General features: G+C 42.7%; 2 protein-coding genes across 2 annotated transcripts; both read left to right on the top strand.

Annotated features, from left to right (window-relative positions):
- Positions 1-675: 675 nt before the first annotated feature.
- Positions 676-12765, top strand: smarcd1 (SWI/SNF related, matrix associated, actin dependent regulator of chromatin, subfamily d, member 1). The gene is made up of 13 exons (XM_048254815.1): positions 676-905; positions 2588-2763; positions 4063-4105; positions 4326-4448; positions 4816-4938; positions 5208-5324; positions 5604-5705; positions 6420-6581; positions 6922-7019; positions 7132-7267; positions 9825-9947; positions 10539-10640; positions 11019-12765. Exons 1-13 carry the CDS (start codon positions 720-722, stop codon positions 11070-11072), a joined length of 1545 nt encoding a protein of 514 aa, XP_048110772.1. The 5' UTR covers positions 676-719; the 3' UTR covers positions 11073-12765.
- A 241-nt stretch (positions 12766-13006) lies between these two features.
- Positions 13007-20035, top strand: gpd1b (glycerol-3-phosphate dehydrogenase 1b). The gene is made up of 8 exons (XM_048254816.1): positions 13007-13137; positions 16682-16859; positions 17540-17680; positions 17878-18016; positions 18219-18331; positions 18519-18755; positions 18852-18958; positions 19230-20035. The coding sequence occupies exons 1-8, from the start codon at positions 13097-13099 to the stop codon at positions 19324-19326; spliced, it is 1053 nt and encodes a 350-aa protein (XP_048110773.1). The 5' UTR covers positions 13007-13096; the 3' UTR covers positions 19327-20035.
- The last annotated feature ends 234 nt before the right edge of the window (positions 20036-20269 follow it).

Genomic DNA, 20269 nt, shown 5'->3' with positions numbered 1-20269 from the left:
AAGAAAGCGTTTTCCAGGATTTTGCCTTTTTTGGAACAATTGTGCTCTCCAATATTAATCATTTTACATATCACCATACCATTTATGTTTGGGTACCATTTGGGTAATAAAAATGTTTTAACAAGGCTATAGATTATTATGTAGGCCACACACACACCTAGACAGACCAACAGGCACTTTCCTGATTACAGCAACCACCCAATCTCCTGTCAAATCCTCTCAGTGAATAAAGGCCCGGCCCAGTAAGAGTGCTTAGATCAATCAACATGTGGGACTAATCTCAGAACTGTCTAAAAGAGGGGCATATACCGACATCTGGTGGATACTCAACGTCATCAGATTTTTGTCGATTTGTCAAAGAAACTTAATGAAACAGCATAGCTACATTCTCAACCTTGTTATTTGAGATGCTGACTGTGTGATAATTAAAGTGTCTAATCGGAGAGCAGCAGTAACAGTGTATACAACACCTTAAACATACACAGCCAATAAATACCGTTTAACTATTGCTGATTTATAAATGTAGGCCTACAGTATATTATTTGTGAAATAGCACAAAAGACGATAGTAATGTAGTCATACGTTAGAGATGCACCTAGGGGGCAGCAGATAGTTTATTGTGAGCGTGTGATGTCACCTGCTTTCTGCATTTGAATTCTCGCGAGAGTTGCGCATTTTCCCTTAACCGGTGGTGATTTGCTTGTAGACTAGTGGAGAAGATGGCGAACCGTGGTGGTTTTCAGACATCCACAGCTGGAGGTGGAAGCGGCGGAATGGGGCCTGGTCCTCCTGTAGGTGGTGGAGGTCCAGGTATGGGTCCAGGAACACCCTCGGGTAGGATGGGACCGTCACCAGGTGCTCAAAATCATCTTTATCGCTCCCCGATGCCTGGACCTGGATACCCGGTAAGAGACAGTTATGCTAGCTTGCTAGTTAGCTACCGAACGTTAGCTGAGAACAAAGAAGATTGAAAGGGAGGCGCTCATGGATAAGCTGGTTAACTAAGCGTTGGTCAGCTAACGTTACTTAGCAAGCATATTTTTCAAGGCATTGGATCATCTTTGGCCATTAATGCAAGTCATTAATGGCTTAGGTTGCAAGTATAATGCAAAGTTTGACATGAGCGTTGAGGCCCTGCAATCTGGGCTAACATTACCAAGCTAGCTTTCATAATATGGTTAAATAGCAACTAATAAAACAATTTACATTGGTTAATTATTCTAATGTTATCGCTCGATTTTAGGGGAGATTAGCTGCCTGGCTACATAATGTTGCATGTAACTAGCGTTATTAGCTAGTCACTAACGTTACCGGTGGACGATGCAAGACGGTGTGCAACGTAACATCCCGAAGCCCCACTTATTGATATAAGTTATCTTGATAACTTGTATTGTTCACAAATAGTTGACTCTACAGCCAAAATCTATCTAACGTTAACGTTACCCAAAGGTCTTATCACCGTATGCCAGTTGTCCAGTTTACTATGCTAGTCATATCTCGGTGACAGTCCGTAACGTTACTGGTACAGTCTGTAATCTGTTTCACTAACGTTAACGTTTGATATGTAAAGCCTTAAAGTGATAGTATAGCTTAACTAACTTGTTGTGTTTTGCACTTGATTACCCATATAGACTACACATTTTTGAACCACTGCCCCTTGACCTCCGTACACTGCATTTAAGCTACTCACTATCTTTACAGTCAGCAGTCATTTACTTTGATATGGGGAATTGCATATTTTCAAAGTTCAACTTTGTGGGAGAAGGATGCATTTGCTCTAGCACAGGAAATAGCAGTGGCCCTCATACTCGAGAAAATATAGTTCTTACACTTCATGTGAAGGCGAGGAATTCAGCACCTAGAAACTACCCGGCGTTTAGTCCTGTGTGGTCTACTGCCAGGTGAAAATGTGGAAATATGTTGAAGTCAATGAATACCAGTACTGTTTTTGGACTACCATACCTACCTTAGAGCTGCAGTTCCAATGGCACTAGTGTAACTAACTACACATTCTATCTGTCCTTATACTTGAATTGTGTGCCTAGCCAAAGAGGCCAAATTCGTTGAAAAATGTCTAGCAGAGCTTATTTGTTTGCCCCTCAAAGTACCATTAGGTCACATATCTTGATTTTGTGGCTTGACGCCTTTGATAGGCTACCAGTGTTGTAGTCTTTGGAAAGGTCACATGATACCCAAGGACATCTCTCCCCTTTATTTGGTGCTGATGAAATGTCAGCCTCAGAATGAGTTAACTGAACTTTTGTATACGTGTTGCTCAGGAAAGTTTACTTTCAGATTTCAAAGGCTGTAGACAAATTAATGTGGACATTCGTTGATTTGATGGGGCAGTAGATTGATGGAAATGCATGTTATATTATTTAACAACTTACAGTTATTAAGGATACATTTTACCCTTGGAGTTTCAACCTGAAACAGTCCCACAAACCCTTGTGACTATCCATAGAGTGTTTTATACTGTTATTGAAGCAGTGTTCATCAATATAAATTGAGGATCAATACAGCATAACAAAACATGATATTATAATACTGAAAAATTAGATTTTTCTAATGTTCTTTTACCCCACAGAGGCCTGGGATGCCCCCTTCCAGTCGCATGACTCCTCAGGGGCCCCCCTCCATGGGCCCTCCCGGGTATGGTGGCAGCCCAGTGTCCCGCCCTGGCATGCCCGTCATGGATCCGTCCCGCAAGAGGCCCGCTCCACAGCAGATTCAACAGGTCCAGCAGCAGAACCGCAACCAGCAGTAAGCCACGCTCCTGCACATGGGCCCTCTGTTAGCCTACATGGGGTTAATCTGCACAGTCATTTGTGACCAGGCATGGCAAAACCAGGCACATGTCTCCCAGGTCACTGATTTGTCAGCCTGCAGTGCTAGTGACCCATCGAAACTATCTCTAATGGGTTACAGAACCAGCTAGTAGCAATGGATAAAGTAGTCTAAAACAAACATGAGATCACATTTGCAAACCATGTTATTTTGAATGAACACCCAGTGCAAGGCACCAAGTTGGCAATGGATTTAGCAGGTTTAGCAATAGATAAAATAGTCTAAAACGCAAACTAAACAAACATGAGATCACGTTTGCAAACCCTGTTAATTTGAATGCACACACGATAAGGCACCCTGCCATCAGTCAAAACAAGACATTCTCGCATTATTCAAATTAATTGCCCACCGAAACTATCTGTAATGGGTTTTGGCTAGTAGCCTATGATGTCAATAGATAACGACAGTAGGCCTACGTTAGCTAGTAGCAATGGATAAAGTTTCTAACACACAAACTTTATCCCTGTCAAATGTAACTGTGGAAATAGCATCTGATATCTTACGATCTAGTTCCTCTGCTGCCAGACCGAGAGATTCTTCCTCATTGTAATTATCTTCGGCTAAGGTCAGCTCTAGATTAGGGATGTTCTCCAATGTAATGAAGTCGCCTTCATCAGATTCAGGTCATCTGCAATCCGCTGTGCTTTGTCCATCTCCATTCCAATTGTAAACAAACAGCATGCTGGTTTAGTAAGTAGCCATGAGGTTACTTCTAGCATACAGCTGATTGGCGACAAAACAAAAGAGCACTAATAGTCACGCCCAATTCAAACGCTGGTTTACTTCCTGAAACTTCAAAGACAAAATATACACTTTTAAAGCAACCAATGCTGTTATCTGAAACATGGAATTGCTTCTTTAGGACTTCAACTTGCACATTCTGCAAAAAAACGAAAATAACTAATTTTGAAAAAAAAAACCTTAAGTCGTTTTTTCGCCTTACTTGCGTCTCTTTTGACTTGAGCCTGGTTTTGCCATGCCTGGTTACATTTAAGATGTAGCCTTGGGGCTGAGGCTGGGGGAAAAAAAGAAAATATGATACAGTTGTTTGTACATTGACCTCCACTGTAGTGAGATGATTGCTCCTAATGTTGACTGCTCGCTTGTATATCTGGCAAAGCTTTGTAGTTCACCGTAACTAACTGCCATAACTATCTTTGGTCTTATTTATTATTATTTTATCTTTTTTTTTTTTTTTTCTCTCTGTGTCTTCAGTGCAAAAAAGAAGAAAATGGCTGACAAGATTCTACCTCAGAGGGTAAGTAACTGTTAGAGGAAGATAGTGACATGATTTACTTCCCCCACAACGGTTACCCGAACAAAACATGTTCTCTCAACCTGATTACTTTCAAGTCATGTTTCCTTGATGGTTTTAGGAGGAACAATGTGTTTAAAGTTTTGGCCCATATTTACATTGTGATGTGTTGATCCTCAAAGAGCAACTTGCTCATTGCCTGACTAGTGTCCTCCCTCCCCAGATTAGAGAACTAGTGCCCGAGTCTCAGGCCTACATGGACCTGCTGGCCTTTGAGAGGAAACTCGATCAGACCATCATGCGCAAGAGACTGGACATCCAGGAGGCTCTCAAACGACCTATCAAGGTAGGGGTCAAGGTCAAAGCTCAGGGACTGATCATATTGACCAGCCTATTAGAACAGTCAATGGACTGGGCACTCAATCAAACACTAACAGATCTCTTACTGACCAAATGACAAAAACCAGAGGAATTTGTGAATTAATCATTGCTTGGGTAAATCTGTAACATTTTGAGTTCAGGTTAGATCGCCAAGCCCTACCAGTTAAAAAAGATTACCTTTCATGAAGTAGTTTTTGCATAGAATAGGGCTACTTTTAAAGAGCTCTCTATTGTCTTACAGTATGTTGAGACTTGTTTAGGTATCTGACTTTTGTTCCAACATGGTGATTCCTGATTAACTGATTGCATATGTAATTGCAATGGTTCAACAGCAAAAGAGAAAGCTGCGCATCTTTATCTCCAACACCTTCAACCCCGCCAAACCTGATGCAGAGGATGGGGAGGGCACTGTTGCATCATGGGAACTCCGTGTCGAGGGTCGCTTGCTAGAGGATGTAAGTGGAGATCCTGCCCTGTGTGTGCAAAGATAGATGGACATGTTGTCACATTTCAAGTTTCATTTTAATAATTACTTGCAGTAGCTGTTTTACTGTGTAAATTTGGTTAACTTTTGACTGTCGTTAATAATTGTCAGACTGAAACGTTTGACTGTCTGTTAATAATTGTCGCCTGACTGGAATAGAGTTGGATTGCTGCTTTAGCGTGTGGTGTTCTGCCCCTGTCGGAGTCCTGAGGTGAACCCCTCTCTCTCTCTGTCCCACAGCAGGCCGTGTCCAAGTATGAGGCCACCAAGCAGAAGAGGAAGTTCTCCTCCTTCTTCAAATCCCTGGTCATCGAGTTGGATAAGGACCTCTATGGGCCGGATAATCATTTGGTCGAGGTGCAGGACTAAACACTGTTTACACTGTTTTATGCTTTGCTTGTTGGGTTTGGCTTAATTTAACTCTGCAGCCTTCTTGAAGGCATTAGGTGGGGCCCTTAATTATCACCAAGGTCACTTTTTAAAAGGGCCTTGTCTTGGTGGAGGAAGGATGTGTGGTTACAATGGAAAATTGCATTATCACAGTAAATTAACCTTAGACGCTAAAATGCAAGACTTGGTTGTCTTGCCAAGCCTCACAGTGAATGAGCTCATTCTCGTGTGTGTGTGTCCCCTCAGTGGCACAGGACCCCTACCACCCAGGAGACGGATGGTTTCCAGGTGAAGAGGCCGGGAGATGTTGGAGTGCGCTGCACAGTCCTGCTCATGCTTGACTACCAGGTGAGCAAAACCTGCTCTGGCATCATTAGCTGCTTTCAGATATCACCTCCAGAGTATATGCGGAGCTTTGTCAAACGGACGTCCGACCCTTCGGGTGATTCAGATGTGATGTTAATATGCTGACATTACACGGTCATGTGTGTGAACGACACCAACGCACATTAACAGAATGTCCGCGTGGTTGAACAGGTTGGATGTGGTGAACAGAATCTCTGTGTGGTTGAACAGGTTGTTCTTAAACCAGAATCTCTGTGTGGTTGAACAGGTTCATGAACACGAGAACATTCACATAAACGTCTGAAACACTAGGAGGGGAGCAGTAGAACAGCCGACTAAGTTCGGACTTCCAAATGACTGTTCATGATGTTCAGATATACGGCCCCACCATTTAGCATCCGCAGAACCTCCGGTCTTAGATGTAGGTCTGAATGCAGCTATTGTGTGTTTGCTACATAGCTGTAGGTGAAGAGGTGGCAGATTAGGTTTCCACCACTAGGTGTCATTGTAGACTTATATTACTCAAAGGAGGCTTTTCTGGTGCCTCACAATTGTGAGCAATGCTCTCCATACATAAGCTTGTTTTCTTTAAATTAGTTTTATATAATATATATGTTATATATTGATATGTTATATATATATATATATATATAACATAGAACTCAAGAACTTGAGGTATATTGACTTTTGAGCTATATTGACTCCCCTTCTCTTTAGCCCCCCCAGTTTAAGCTGGACCCGCGGCTGGCCAGGCTGCTGGGGATCCACACCCAAACCCGGCCGGTCATCATCCAGGCCCTGTGGCAGTACGTCAAGACCCACAAGCTCCAGGACCCGCACGAGCGCGAGTTCATCAATTGTGACAAATACCTCCAGCAGGTACACACACACATTACACCCACTGATAAAACTGCCTTAAGTGGCCAAAAAGTTAGAATATTCATAAATGATCATCTGCTCTGATAAATGAATGCGATAAGAAGACAGAAATGTGTCAAATGTCAAATCTATACAGCAGAGTGTAGCAGCCAAGGCATGCATTGTTTTTTTAAACTGTCCTAAAATTGTGAGAATTGTTCTAAAACTTACTGTTTACCATGTTAGTCGCTTTGGTTAAAAAGCGTCAGCCAAATGTAATGTAATGTAATGTAATTACTACATTCTAAATGATTGAAATAGTTAGAAATGATTGCTGTGTGTCTGTCTGCTCTGTTTTCAGATCTTTGAGACCCAGAGGATGAAGTTCTCTGAGATTCCTCAGCGTCTACACGCTCTGCTCATGCCCCCAGAGCCAATCATCATCAACCATGTCATAAGGTAACCATGGGCAACAGCCACTCTGCCATTGCACCGGTTCTCGCATTTGCCAAGCACCAGTGCTTCAGGTGGTGCCAATCATAATGTTTTGTGTGTGTGTGTGTGTGTGTGGCGTGGACCCTAATGACCAGAAGAAGACCGCCTGCTATGACATCGACGTTGAGGTGGACGACACCCTTAAGACTCAGATGAACTCTTTTCTGCTGTCCACTGCAAGCCAGCAGGAAATCGCTGGCCTGGACAACAAGGTGAGGACCAGAGATGAAAGTCCCAGGTTACCACAAATCCTTGTTCTGTGTCAAATAATCCAAAAATGAAGAACTAAGTCAGTTAGGCAATGGAAGTCTAGATGATCCAATTTTGATGACAACACCAGACATTTTGCACATGGTAGTGTTGTGGTTGTGTTGGTGTTTATGAACAGGGCCACTGATGGTGTGTGTGAGGGAAGAGGATTTGCCCAGTAGACACACATGCCCTGTTCATGTGGATGAGACACTGCACTTGTTAAAAGTTACCCACGTACTGTTCAGAGTGCACTTCTCCCACAAAATCACCAACCTTCAGACTGTGTGTCATGACCATTAGAGACAAATGAGGCTGTGTGGACACAGCAGGTTTACACTAGTCTGTAAAGATCTACTTACACAGTGGAAACAGTAGTTGTACAAATTTGAGACTTCATCACAGTACTGTGTATAAATGAACTAAGGGTAAATACAGTACCAAGAAAACTAGTGTTATGGCAATGTTTTGAAATCTGTTACAATGTGATTTTAGCATTTAACTGTTAGTCAAAATATTTTACTTTGATGTCAAAGTCACACTGTTTACAGCTTTTACTCATAATTGAGGTTATGTGAAGATTGATGTTTTGGACAACCATTTTATTTTCATGTATACCTTACTAACAACGCTAAGTCAACTTAGTCAAGTTATCCAAGCAGATCATCTCGACCTCCCCAACAATAGTTTGTTTTAAAATCACACCTTGATTGTTGCTTATGATCCAATTGAATGGATGTAAATACTGAAATGTGGGTCCAGTTATCTGATCTAGGGTCCAGTTGGCCTGAATCCCCCCAGATAAAGGCTCCATCAGTGTGTGCTGTAGCGATAGCATATCTTCTCCAGACATCTCCAGACACGCTCCCTTTCCTCTGGCGATGCGGCAGCCTGCTCGAGCTGGCTGATCATCAGGTGTGAGGGAACTGATAAAACTGGCAGCTGATCAATGATTAGGCCTATCACTCAATCTGATGTCATCCTACGGTTGCTGAGCGACATTCGAATGAGTTGACGGGTCATATTCAAATTTGCAGAGGTCTCTCAATTTTGAATATGACTCGACTCCTTTGAATGCCACTCGGCGACCATAGGATGATCTCAGAAAAGTGTGTAGTGGTCTCTTAATTTTCTCCAGAGCTGTACGAGGAGGAGGGGAAGGGCTGCACATTTAGCTTTTCTTTCATGGCTAGGAAATGCTCATTACATATATGGCTTCTGGAATGTAGATTTGTGTAAGGGCTGAGATATGTAGTGCTTTAAGTCTTTATGGACTTGTGAGAGAAATTGATATTGTCAGTCTGAAGAACCACTCAAGTCATGGTTCGGTATTATCATCTCTGATATCAGTGAGGGCAGAGACTGTGTGTGTGTGTCCGCGCATATGCGCACTTCTGTGTAATCATTAGCTGTAGATGAACCCACCTTGCAACCTAAGCTTAAGTAGGTTCTGTGTGCATGTGAGCAGAGTGTGTGAAGGCGCCTCCCGCATGTGTATCTGTGTGCTGTGGAAGGGGAGAGTGAGTGACCCCTTGAGGATGACTCAGCATTTTCTCCAATACCACACAGCTTTACTATTGAAGTAAATGCGAAACATTCCCATCCTCTACAGTCGAACCTGAACTGCAGCTAAAAGGAAGATTGGAAACCAGCTTGGATCAGGAAATCAAGTGGGCTTGTCATTTCAAGAATGTCCTATCTTGGTGTATGTCAGTGGGCATGGTGTGTGTGTGTGTGTGTGTGTACACTCCAGTGCTGATGTCTAGTCTCCTATTCTGACTGAAACTCACTCACTGGCCCAGAGGCTGTGTGTGTGTGTTGATTTTTCACCACCCACACCAGTATTGTGCAGGAGCCTTGTGTCTTTGTGTGTTCTGGTGGTTTGTAGTCCTCTGGCCTTTAGATGTTTGGTGGGACACCCTGTTCCTGTGTTCCTGTTTATGTAGCTGTGTTGTTGCAAGCCTGGCTGCGTCCTCTCTCTACCTCGCCTGGGCTGGGCTGTTTTCCCTCCACTGTCCCTGAATGCACAGTGGCCATGGAGAAAGCAACCTGTTTTTCTTCTCTCTCTCTCTCTCTCTCTCTCTCTCTCTCTCTCTCTCTCTCTCTCTCTCTCTCTCTCTCTCTCTCTCTCTCTCTCCTCTCTCTCTCTCTCTCTCTCTCTCTCTCTCTCGGTCTCTCTCTCTCTCTCTCTCTCTCTCTCTCTCTCTCTCTCTCTCTCTCTCTCTCTCTCTCTCTCTCTCTCTCTGTCTCTCTCTCTCTCTCTCTCTCTCTCTGTCTCTCTCTCTCTCTCTCTCTCTCTCTCTGCTCTCTCTCTCTCTCTGTCTCTCTCTCGCTCTCTCTCAGTGACTACTGCAGCAGCACCACTCAAAAGTTGGTGGTGCAGTAACCATAACAACAGCTATACTAAGAAAAGAGGGCTTTTGTTAAGCAGTGTTTTAAAGTGTTAGGGGTTGTTTAAAAAGCCTTTCCAGTGCGTGTGTGTGGCCGTGTTCTGACTCTTTAAGATGTCTTCTCTTGTAGATCCATGAGACCATTGAGACCATCAATCAGCTGAAGACCCAGAGAGAGTTCATGCTGAGCTTCGCCAGAGACCCACAGGGCTTTATCAACGACTGGCTACAGTCTCAGTGCAGAGACCTCAAGGTGACACACACACATATATTCAGGCGCATGCTTGTCTCGCTCACAGACATGCATATATGAATACTAAACATTCATATTGTCTTTAAAGTGTTTTCTAACTTGTCAGACTAGATGTATTATCTTTAACTCTGTAAGTGTTTGTTTATGTTATTGCTCTCGCAGCATTTCTCTGTAAGTGAGCGGTTTATGTGGCTGCCTATTGGCAGGGACTTACTCTGACTGGACTTCTAATGAGAGAGGCTGAACTTTTTCCCTATTTCACAGAACAGGTGTTTTTAAAGCCCATCAGCTGCCTGTAGGGCCATGGTTTTAGGTTGAACGAACAGTATGAACTGGTGTGAAGGTGTCTCTCTGAGTTCCCTGAACTAGTTGTTTTGTATCAGGCTAACATCAGCACTGACATAAACCAATACTCTTGATTAAATGGCAGACACACAAGATAGTGTTGCCTTGAGCAGACTGTTTAACCATGTCAAATTTTGTGCTGAAGGCCCCAGTTGTGATGGGCCTACCTGCTCCATCTGTCCTAACCTGCTCTGTGTGTGTGTGTGTGTGTGTGTGTGTGTGTGTGTGTGTGTGTGTGTGTGACAGACAATGACTGACGTGGTTGGGAACCCAGAAGAGGAGCGTCGTGCCGAGTTCTACTTCCAGCCCTGGGCTCAAGAGGCTGTGTGCCGCTACTTCTACTCTAAGGTATGGAAACACACACACTAGCGTGAATTTTGTCACCTATTTTTTTTTTAGTCTTAGTCTCGTCTCAAATGTCCTTATTAGTTTTTGTCATATCTAGTCATTTACATCATTTTTGTTAGTCAAGTTTTAGTCGACTCAAAGTCTCATTTCAAGTGTTCATCAGCAGCAATGAACTACTCCATTTGAACTCCGCCTTCTGCCATGGTTGTTTTTATTCCACTTGTGAGCTGCCCACCTTGCAGCACATGTGCAAACGTGTCGTTAAAATCACGATATGGCAGGTTCTTATCACGGGGAACAATTCTTCCAGTATTTTGATAAGGATGCGGCCTGGCACGTCCCTTCTCACATGTCCATCTGTTGGTCTCCCCACCGCAGGTCCAGCAGAGGAGGCAGGAGCTGGAGCAGGCTCTGGGCATCAGGAACACATAAAAGCTCCCGCACCCATCCCGCCCGCAGCGCTGGCCGCCATGTTTAACGCCGACCCCGGCGGGCCAGTGGTGTCTTGGGGTCTGAGCGCTCGCTGCATTGCAGCGCAGCAGCCCATAATTCACCCTGGCCTGCTCTGAAGTGTCTGAGACGGATACCACGGCTCTTCAGACATTTCATCATTTTCACCATGATGTGTGTGTGTGTGTGTGTGTGTCAGTGCTGTAAAGACTTTTGCTACCCATGCTGAGGCTTCTCAGACTTTAGCAAGAGGGTTATGATGTCCTTCTATTTTAACCACAACGGTGTGTGCGAGTGTGTGTTGCAGGTTATTTTAAATAACGTAAGTGTGTGAGTGTTTTCGGGTGTTAGCGCTGAAGAGGCACATGAGATGAACATTCTTTAACATTTCATAGTGGGGGGAAAAAAGACCTCAGCTACACACTAATTCCACATTACTATGAAAAACAAATAACATTTCCATTTAATCTCGTTGACGTGTGAGTTAACTCATATCTAAACACTATGAATTGTATTCTTAAAGGTGTTGGCCTTACCCCAGCTGTGTGCTAACCAAATCTAAAAAAAATATCTTTTTCCCCCCTTCCCTAAAGCCAGATTGTTAGATTGAGTGTAAATGGGCCTTTTTATGATTATCTTTTGTGAAAAGGTTAGCTTTTCATGTAGGACTTGTGTTCTCATTTAATGAACTATATATAAGTACAGTAGTCTTGTACATTAGGCATAGAAGATTTCTAGAGGAAGTAGCTATGGTTGTAAATACGAATAGAAGCAGATGATTGGAGGGGCTAGCAACATGAAGAAAGTCTATTAGTCAACAAACAACACAGCAGCCAGTGGCTCAGCTAGATCACCGGTCCACACCACAGGTAGTCTACTGCAGCGGCCGATCTTCTTTTTCCCCTATTAGAATATATTCCTCAAACAGTTTAGCGGTCATGGTCTCTGGTGCATACTCCAGTTAGTGTACTTGCTGTAGTAAACCATCACCAGATGCATACTTCAGCCTCTGCACCTGTAGTATACTTTCAAGTCGGTCTCTGTACCTATTGTTGGCTGCTCAGATGCATACTTCAACCTCTCTTCCTGATGTAGTATGCTCCCAGATACATACTTCAGCTGCTGTAGTATTCTTACCCATAAAGTTGACTTTGGGCCAGATGTGTTTCTTATCTGGCTCTGATCTGAGGCCAGGTCCACACTAGACTCCGCTGCCTGTAGCCTAGTTTCTGCAGTATACTCAGCTTGAGCCCTCTGGCTCCTGCTATACTGCAGAGGCTCCACAGTAGCAGGCAGCTAGTGTGAAGGATAAAACGGGTTTGTCGGTTTGGTTGCTACTGAGAGGATCATGCATTGCTCTAGTGATGTAGAACCATAGCCTCTACATTACTTCAAAATATGTATAGAAGTGGCGATTTTCATTTTATATTTTCGATTTTTTTTTTTTGTTAAATATATACACATTTAATTATTTGTAATGATTATTTGTTGTATTTACATTACTTTGACATTACATTGTTTTGACACTTTGTTTCGCCCCTTTTGGCTTAGGAGATTGCATGGCCTGTATATCCAGGTTTGAGATCTCTGTTAACCTTTTTCTTTCATGGACCAAACTTGTCATTATTTCTGTATCCCTTTGTCTAATTAAAGATAAACTTGTATTGATGCCAAACGCTCTTGTTGATGCCAGTGATTTGAGGTGGTGGGGTTAGTCCCGTTTCTGTACTTGGGACAGCAGGATAAAACTCTGAGGTCGAGGCATAATCACTAATGAATTGAATTAAGCCTTACTTAACAGGCATTTGTTGTGTTATGGGTGTACTAATGTACAGCATATTAGGTTTCCGGCAGCAAGAGCCAATAGAGTTGAGGAGGCGTGCTCAAGTCCTGAGGGTATCGCACTACTCCCGGTTATAAAGGTTCACTGACTCAGCTGCAGCTGGTCCGTGCAAGCGCTCCAACAGACGCAAGTTCCTTTAGCTCAGCCTGGGAGGTTCTGGACAATGGCAGCCAAAAAAATCTGCATTATTGGTTCTGGTAACTGGTAAGTAATATTTCACGCAGTGGCGTTTTCCAACCAACTTGGAGTGTGTTGCTTGCTGTGTAAGGCTGGAGGACGTTGATGATTAAGATGTGCACTGGCCCTGGTCGTGTGATTGTGGAAAGTGTAAATATCCTGGGGAGATTAGGCTACTCTTTAAAAAAAAAAATGGGGGGGCGGGGCGCTGTCGCCTTGATGCTCAGGACTTCTATAAACTGCGAAGTGAGTCGCTGTTCGGTCACCGGTTCTATGCCGTGATTTGTACGCGGGTGTCCTAGAATAAAGCGTTTTGTGCGCCTCTGGCGAGAGGGAAATATGCTGTGTCTCCTGAGTGGACGACGTGATCTCATGACTGTGCATTTTTATCCAGTCGATCTGAATTCTAGCACCAAAGTCGCAAAATAATCTCTTCTGCTATTATTTTGAAGGTCCACCCGGGGTGCAAAGATAGGCTGCCACTTTTATGTAGCATGCATGTAGGCTATAATAATCCACAATAAATAGGCTACGCAAAACTTTTGTATTCATTTGCTTCTACATTTACAGGCCTATGATGACACTTTGAAATATACTACAAATAAGGAAAACAAGTAGACTTTCCACAGGTTTAATATGGCTTAGTTAGTCTACTATGTAGACTAATGTGTAGTTGATTTTGTTTCCATGGCTACTAGCAGAGGGACTGCGTGGAGTGAAGTCGGACTTCTTGCCGCATTATCATACCTTTGGGCTATAGCACTAGCAGGAGAGAACACTGTAGGTGGTTTGCCTGAAACGTGATGTCTTGTCATATAATCGTTGAAATAGCTGCGTGCATAGCAAATATAGTGTAGTATCAATAGCAGTAAAATATGATCGATCCAACGTGCACTTTTACAATCTTGTGAATTTGGTCTACACCTACCTATTTCAGCCCATTTCAAGGCTTGACAATTACTGGCCCTGTATGGTTATGGATTTGGCAGACTCCTTTGTCCAAAGCAACACATAAATACAAAACAACATAATATTTAAAATTGAACAGGGAACAGATTAGAATGTTGTTCAAATATAATAAGGAGAATAGTAATAATAAACAATAATATCAATTCAATCAATAGCCTAATAAAAATAAGAAATGAAAATGAGGGGAAAGACAATAATAAAACAATAATCCTCTTCCTCTTTCTCATTTACACCCTCCCTCTTGGCCTGATTATTCGCAACCACGGTCTCAACTTCCACTGCTATGCAGATGACATCCAACTCTATCTTACCTCTCCCTCTGACCCCCCACCACACTCCCTCACTGACTGCCTCTCTGACTTAAAATTATGGATGCAAAACAATTTTCTCAAGCTCAACACAGACAAAACCGAAATTCTGCTGATTGGCCCTAAAAGCATCCTCAAATCCACCCCTGTTGTTAAAAACCTTGGCATTCAGCTTGACTCCACCCTTAGCTTTGATCCTCATATACAATCACTCACTAAGATTGCTTTTTTTTTCACATTAACATTGCACGCCCCGACCCTTCCTCTCTGCTAGTGATGCACAGACTTTGGTTCACTCTTTCATTATGTCCTGTTTAGATTACTGCAACTCACTTTTCCTTGGTCTCCCCACTAAAACCCTTCAAAGACTACAATATATTCAAAACTCTGCAGCCAGGCTCCTCACCCATACCAGACGATCAGCACACATCACCCCCATTCTCCATCAACTCCATTGGCTACCAGTTCCGTCCCAGATCAAATACAAAGTACTACTACTCACCTTCAAAGCCCTCCACAACCTTGCTCCCCCCTACATCTGCGACCTCCTGACCCCTTACACTCCTTCCCGCTCACTCAGATCCTCTGGCCAAAACCTCTTGGCTATCCCCCGCTCCAGACTCTCCACCCTGGGTGGCAGGTCCTTCAGTGTCTTGCCCCCCAAACTCTGGAACTCCCTCCCCCAATCTCTTCGTGCCTGTCCTTCTCTTCCTTTCTTCAAAGCACATCTCAAGACCTTTCTGTTTAATGATCACTTCTCCTCCACACCCAACACATAGTTCCATACAGATAACTTGTCTTTGTTGCATTGTTTTGTTTGTTTGTTATTGTGTTTCCCTGCCTTCCTACTATGTAAAGCGACCTTGGGTTTGAGAAAGGCGCTATATAAAATAAACTTATTATATAATAATGTCTATTCAATCAATAATATAAAAACAATGACATGGTAAGACTACATTAAGGATAATATCAATAATAAACAATAATGTCAAATTAATTAACAGCCTAATGAAAATAAAACAATATTATACAAACCAAAACACATAAGCGCTTAAACAACTTACATGTTGAATAGGAATGCCTTTAGACCCCTCTTAAACGACCCAAAACTACCACAGGAACGGAGAGCTACCTGTAGGGTACGCTAATGTAGCCTACTTAATACAATTCCTTGGTTGTGGTCATGGAATCAGTCTATATGAGATCAGTTGTTAGGCATCTGGAGCCTGCTTCATGACATCATCAGGTGGTGCCAGGGTTCTCCTGCATTTAAACTATTTTTAGTTTGACCCTAGAAAAAGTTGGCTTGCTTAGTTCTTTTTTTTATTGTTGCTGTGGTAACTAGTTCACTCACATTATTTATTTAGCCTATTTTATTTATAACTATATTTGAAATGTAGTTTGAAAATGTGTTGTATGTTTTGTAGCATTTGCTGTGCCTTTGCTAGGAAATGTATGGATCAGATAAATCACCCAACAAAGAGAGATCTGTGTTGTGAACGTGTAGAAACGCCACAGTTTATTTGTTGTGTATTTGTTGTGTTTGTTGTGAGTATGCTGTCCACTTTGATTGACAGACGATCCTCTCTCCAGTCCCCTGATTACTCTACAGGTGTGAGTGTGTGATATGGTCTCTACTCTACAGGTGTGAGTGTGTGATATGGTCTCTACTCTACAGGTGTGAGTGTGTGATATGGTCTCTACACCCAATGTTAAGACGTCTCCTTCGTCTTATCGCTGGGATTTAAAGTTTCATTTCTGATGGGGGGTTTACGATGATGTGTTATTACTGTTGTTGTTACTATGATATGGATTAGTGCTGTGGCATTATTACAGCTCTTGTCACTAATCACCTTACGTATGTCTAATGGGTGTGATGGGACTGTCGGAGGGGTGTGAGGTAAAGATCAAGACTTAAATGCTTTGTTATTTAAAGCAGATTGTGATGTGGCACAGCTTACTAGAAACAGTTTACATATGATACTAGTGTCAATAATAAATAGAGATATAAAATATATGGTTAAATAAAATAGTGACACACGATGGAGTTGGGGAAAAGTCCGGTTCATGTCATGGCTGGGTCCATTCCTGTCACCTGTGGTCAAGGGGAAAACTAAGCAGGATCTCTGAGTCGCTGTCTCTCCCTTTCTCAACCTGAGCTCAAACACAAAGCTGTGGCCTTATTGGCACATTTCTCAACTGTTTTCTCTGCGCTGCTTCAGAATCCATTTCAATTTAAACCAAAAGCGACCCGATGTCTTGCTATCTAAACTAATGTGTCTTTGTCCCCATAGGGGCTCTGCCATTGCCAAGATCGTGGGTGCCAATGCAGAGAAGCACTCCACGTTCGACACCACCGTGAACATGTGGGTGTTTGAGGAGATGGTGAACGGGCGCAAGCTCACAGAGATCATCAACACGGAACACGAGAATGTCAAGTACCTCCCTGGACACAAGCTGCCCCCCAATGTGGTACGTAGGGGCACGGTAAAGGGGCATGGAGAAACCTGGAACCAGAGGTGGATAACACCTGGCCTCAGAAAGTAAAAGTCCTACATGTATTGGGTCTACCTGAACCTATGCACTTCTTACTGGTGGTTTCACTAATTAGCTGATCTAACTGGCTGAAGAGTTGTGCTAATGAGAATCAACTTTCCACCTCCAGATACAGGATTTCTTACATGTAAACTAGAGCTTGTTATGTGTTTGGTATTGGGGGACATGATGTCGAGAATATTGTGAATATTGTCAGTGTTAGGCTCACCATATTGATATTTAAAGTGACGTGAATGGTTTTAATGGAAGTATACTGGAATATTCTCATCATGCTATTGTTATTTATGGATGTAAAGGCTCCCATTCGTACTTAAGCAGCCATCCTGGGCAGGTGTACCACATGACTCCACAAGCTCCCAGTCGTACTATAAGAACCCCCCTGACACTCACATCTCTTCAAGAACACTCAGGTCTGCTTAGCTAATTAAGATCCCATGGTTAAAACAGAACAGACGTGCAGGGACAAACACACACACACACACACACACACACACACACACACACACACACAAGTCAAACCTAACCGATGAAGTGTAAGGAGAGTGCTTAAAACCAAGACTGAGAAGCCCTGATCACAGGGACTGTCTCCCTCTCAGGTAGCTGTTCCTGACCTTCTGGAGTCTGTGAAAGGAGCAGACATCCTCATCTTCGTCATCCCGCACCAGTTCATCAAGAGGGTTTGTGACACCATCAAGGGCCACATCAAACCAGACGCAGTGGGGATGTCACTCATCAAGGTGTGTATCTTCATCAGCTCTATTACTCAGTTTTTTTCTGTTTTTTAGATTTTAACCCTTTATTAGATAGATAAACAAAAAGTATTCCAGAGCACATTTAAGTTTTTATTGTGTGTGTGTGTGTGTGTGTGTGTGTGTGTGTGTGTGTGTGTGTGTGTGTGTGTGTGTGTGTGTGTGTGTGTGTGTGTGTGGTATAGGGTGTTGATGAGGGCCCAGATGGCCTGAAGCTGATCTCTGAAGTGATTCGAGAGAATCTGGGCATCACCATGACAGTTCTAATGGGGGCCAATCTGGCCAATGAGGTTGCAGACGAGAAGTTCTGTGAGACGACAATCGGTGAGAAAACATCCAGGCCTATAAAGTACTGGTTAACTTAAAACCTTATTATCCATTACGTCATTAAGATGTGCCTGGATATTAAAGCAACCATTTCGTCACTTCTCAAACATAGAATGTAGCAAATCAATATCACTGAAATGTTGCATCAGAGCAGTCTCAATTTTAAAATGTTTTTTTTTCAAAAATATTTGTAATAAAGGTTGTAAATGCAAAACGATTGGACCCATTCTGAAAGAAATGATGCAGACAACAAACTTCAGGGTAACTGTGGTGGAAGAGGCTGATGTTGTAGAGATTTGTGGAGCTCTTAAGGTAAGGATTACTAATTATTACTCCCAATATTGATCAAAGATGAAATACTTAAAATAAAAAATGTATTTTCCGCTGTGTTTTTATGCAGGTTGAATGTTGTTAAACATGAACATAATGAACACATCACTTCTCTGATTTGTATTTAGCACTTTGAAGTTGTCTCACATTTTAGAACTTTGCCTTCTAGAACATTGTTGCTGTGGGAGCTGGCTTCTGTGATGGGCTGGGCTGTGGTGACAATACCAAAGCTGCGGTGATCCGTCTAGGCCTGATGGAGATGATTGCCTTCGCACGGTTTTTCTGCACAGCAGGGCCCGTCTCCCCCACCACTTTCCTGGAGAGCTGTGGTGTGGCCGATCTCATCACCACATGCTACGGTGGCCGCAACCGCAAGATTGGTGAAGCTTTTGCCAAAACAGGGAAGGTGGGTCAAGACAATGTTGGTGACCTGAAGAGCTATGCTCAGAACCATCTTCAGTCTGTGGCCTAATGTTAGCTGTGGCCCTGTCCCTCTCCCTAGACCATTGAGGAGCTGGAGAAAGAGATGCTGAATGGTCAGAAACTGCAAGGTCCAGCTACTGCTGCAGAGGTCCACCGCATCCTCAAAGGCAAAAAGCTAGTCGACAAGTAAGTTTAAAGGCAAAACGATGGTGGACATATCTCCCTGTGGTGAAGCAACCCAAACAAGACAAAACACACAATTACTTGTGCAGTTGGTGAATATGAATATATGGATATATCCATGTTGATATAGCTATATTCATGGAGTTCAATATGTTTATATGTCATTTAAAATAGTATGTTTAATTGTTTGTAGACTTTTTAGGAATGTGATATAATCTGCTTGACAGTGATGCCATTTGTCATTGATAACTAATGCACTTATTTCCTCCCTCAGGTTCCCACTCTTCAATGCTGTCTATCAGATCTGCTTCGAGAAACACCCTGTGAAAGAGTTTGTTACCTGCCTGCAGAACCACCCAGAGCACATGTAACTGATAGGTACCCTGTCTCAAGTAGAGTGGGGAGGTGTTGGGAACGTAGTCAGATGGGAAGAGGAAAGGAGTTAGGATTGAGATTGGTCATTGTGCCTGTGTTTTTGTACCCTATGCATCCCAAAACAAAAAGTGGGGAGAAGAGTTACCCTCCTCAGCCCACAAAGTGCTTCTGTCCATTCAGTCCTGTATCAAGTTCTCAGCAGTCTATCTGAACCAAAATGCTGCTAGTACTGAATGATGAGGTTTACTATTTTTGGATACCACAGCTGTGGTTTTTAATTACTGTTGTATAGTGATCTATTTTCTTAAGGAAATGAAATGTAAATGCTTGTCTTAAGTAACTCTTAACTTGAAGAAGAGGTTCATTGCCCCACTCTATACCAACTGTTACATAATCGTAACCAAAGTCTGGCCATCTTTGAGAATAGTAAAGGGAAAAAAAGTGCCTTACGACTCTGTCTATCTCTGTCTGAAGTGTCTATCATTGTCTGCATGGGACTTTGTCCTCTGTTCAATTGGACTCTTGTTAGCTCTGAAGTGTTTGTCTTTATTACTCTCTCTGCATGTCAGGTCATCAGAGGGTTGCACCTGGATGTGTTTTATATACATATACTGTATTGAGTACCATGCATATTATTAAAGGGAAACTGAACTGAAGGGAAACTGGTCATAAATACAGTAAATTAAAAAAAAAGTGTAAATTAAATGCTTGTGTTTTGGTCTAGCTTTTGTCTAACTGTATGGTGGGTTTTTAATGTATTTTGTTTGTTTGTTTGTTTTAGTTTGATTTTATGCATGGCATTTTTTATTTTAGAAAACTCAGGATTTAGTGTCCCTTCACTTTTTCTGTTAGCTGAGGTAGAGGCAAGGCAAGGCCTCATTCATTTCTCCAGTCGGATTCTTCAGCCACACACAAGCTGCGCCGTGACCTTTATTAGGG

Source organism: Alosa alosa, chromosome 10, assembly GCF_017589495.1.
Source record: "Alosa alosa isolate M-15738 ecotype Scorff River chromosome 10, AALO_Geno_1.1, whole genome shotgun sequence".
Classification (NCBI taxonomy): domain Eukaryota; kingdom Metazoa; phylum Chordata; class Actinopteri; order Clupeiformes; family Clupeidae; genus Alosa; species Alosa alosa.
The sequence above is the reverse complement of the archived record's forward strand: the minus strand, read 5'-3'. Positions and strand labels throughout refer to the sequence as shown.

Coding starts and splice junctions, on each gene's coding strand:
- gpd1b (XM_048254816.1), top strand. CDS start 13,097: ATGGCAGCCAAAAAAATCTGCATTATTGGTTCTGGTAACTG. Junction 13,138..16,681: donor ATTATTGGTTCTGGTAACTG/GTAAGTAATATT, acceptor TTGTCCCCATAG/GGGCTCTGCCATTGCCAAGA. Junction 18,756..18,851: donor CTTTTGCCAAAACAGGGAAG/GTGGGTCAAGAC, acceptor CCCTCTCCCTAG/ACCATTGAGGAGCTGGAGAA.
- smarcd1 (XM_048254815.1), top strand. CDS start 720: ATGGCGAACCGTGGTGGTTTTCAGACATCCACAGCTGGAGGTGGAAGC. Junction 906..2,587: donor TGCCTGGACCTGGATACCCG/GTAAGAGACAGT, acceptor TTTACCCCACAG/AGGCCTGGGATGCCCCCTTC. Junction 2,764..4,062: donor CAGCAGAACCGCAACCAGCA/GTAAGCCACGCT, acceptor CTGTGTCTTCAG/TGCAAAAAAGAAGAAAATGG.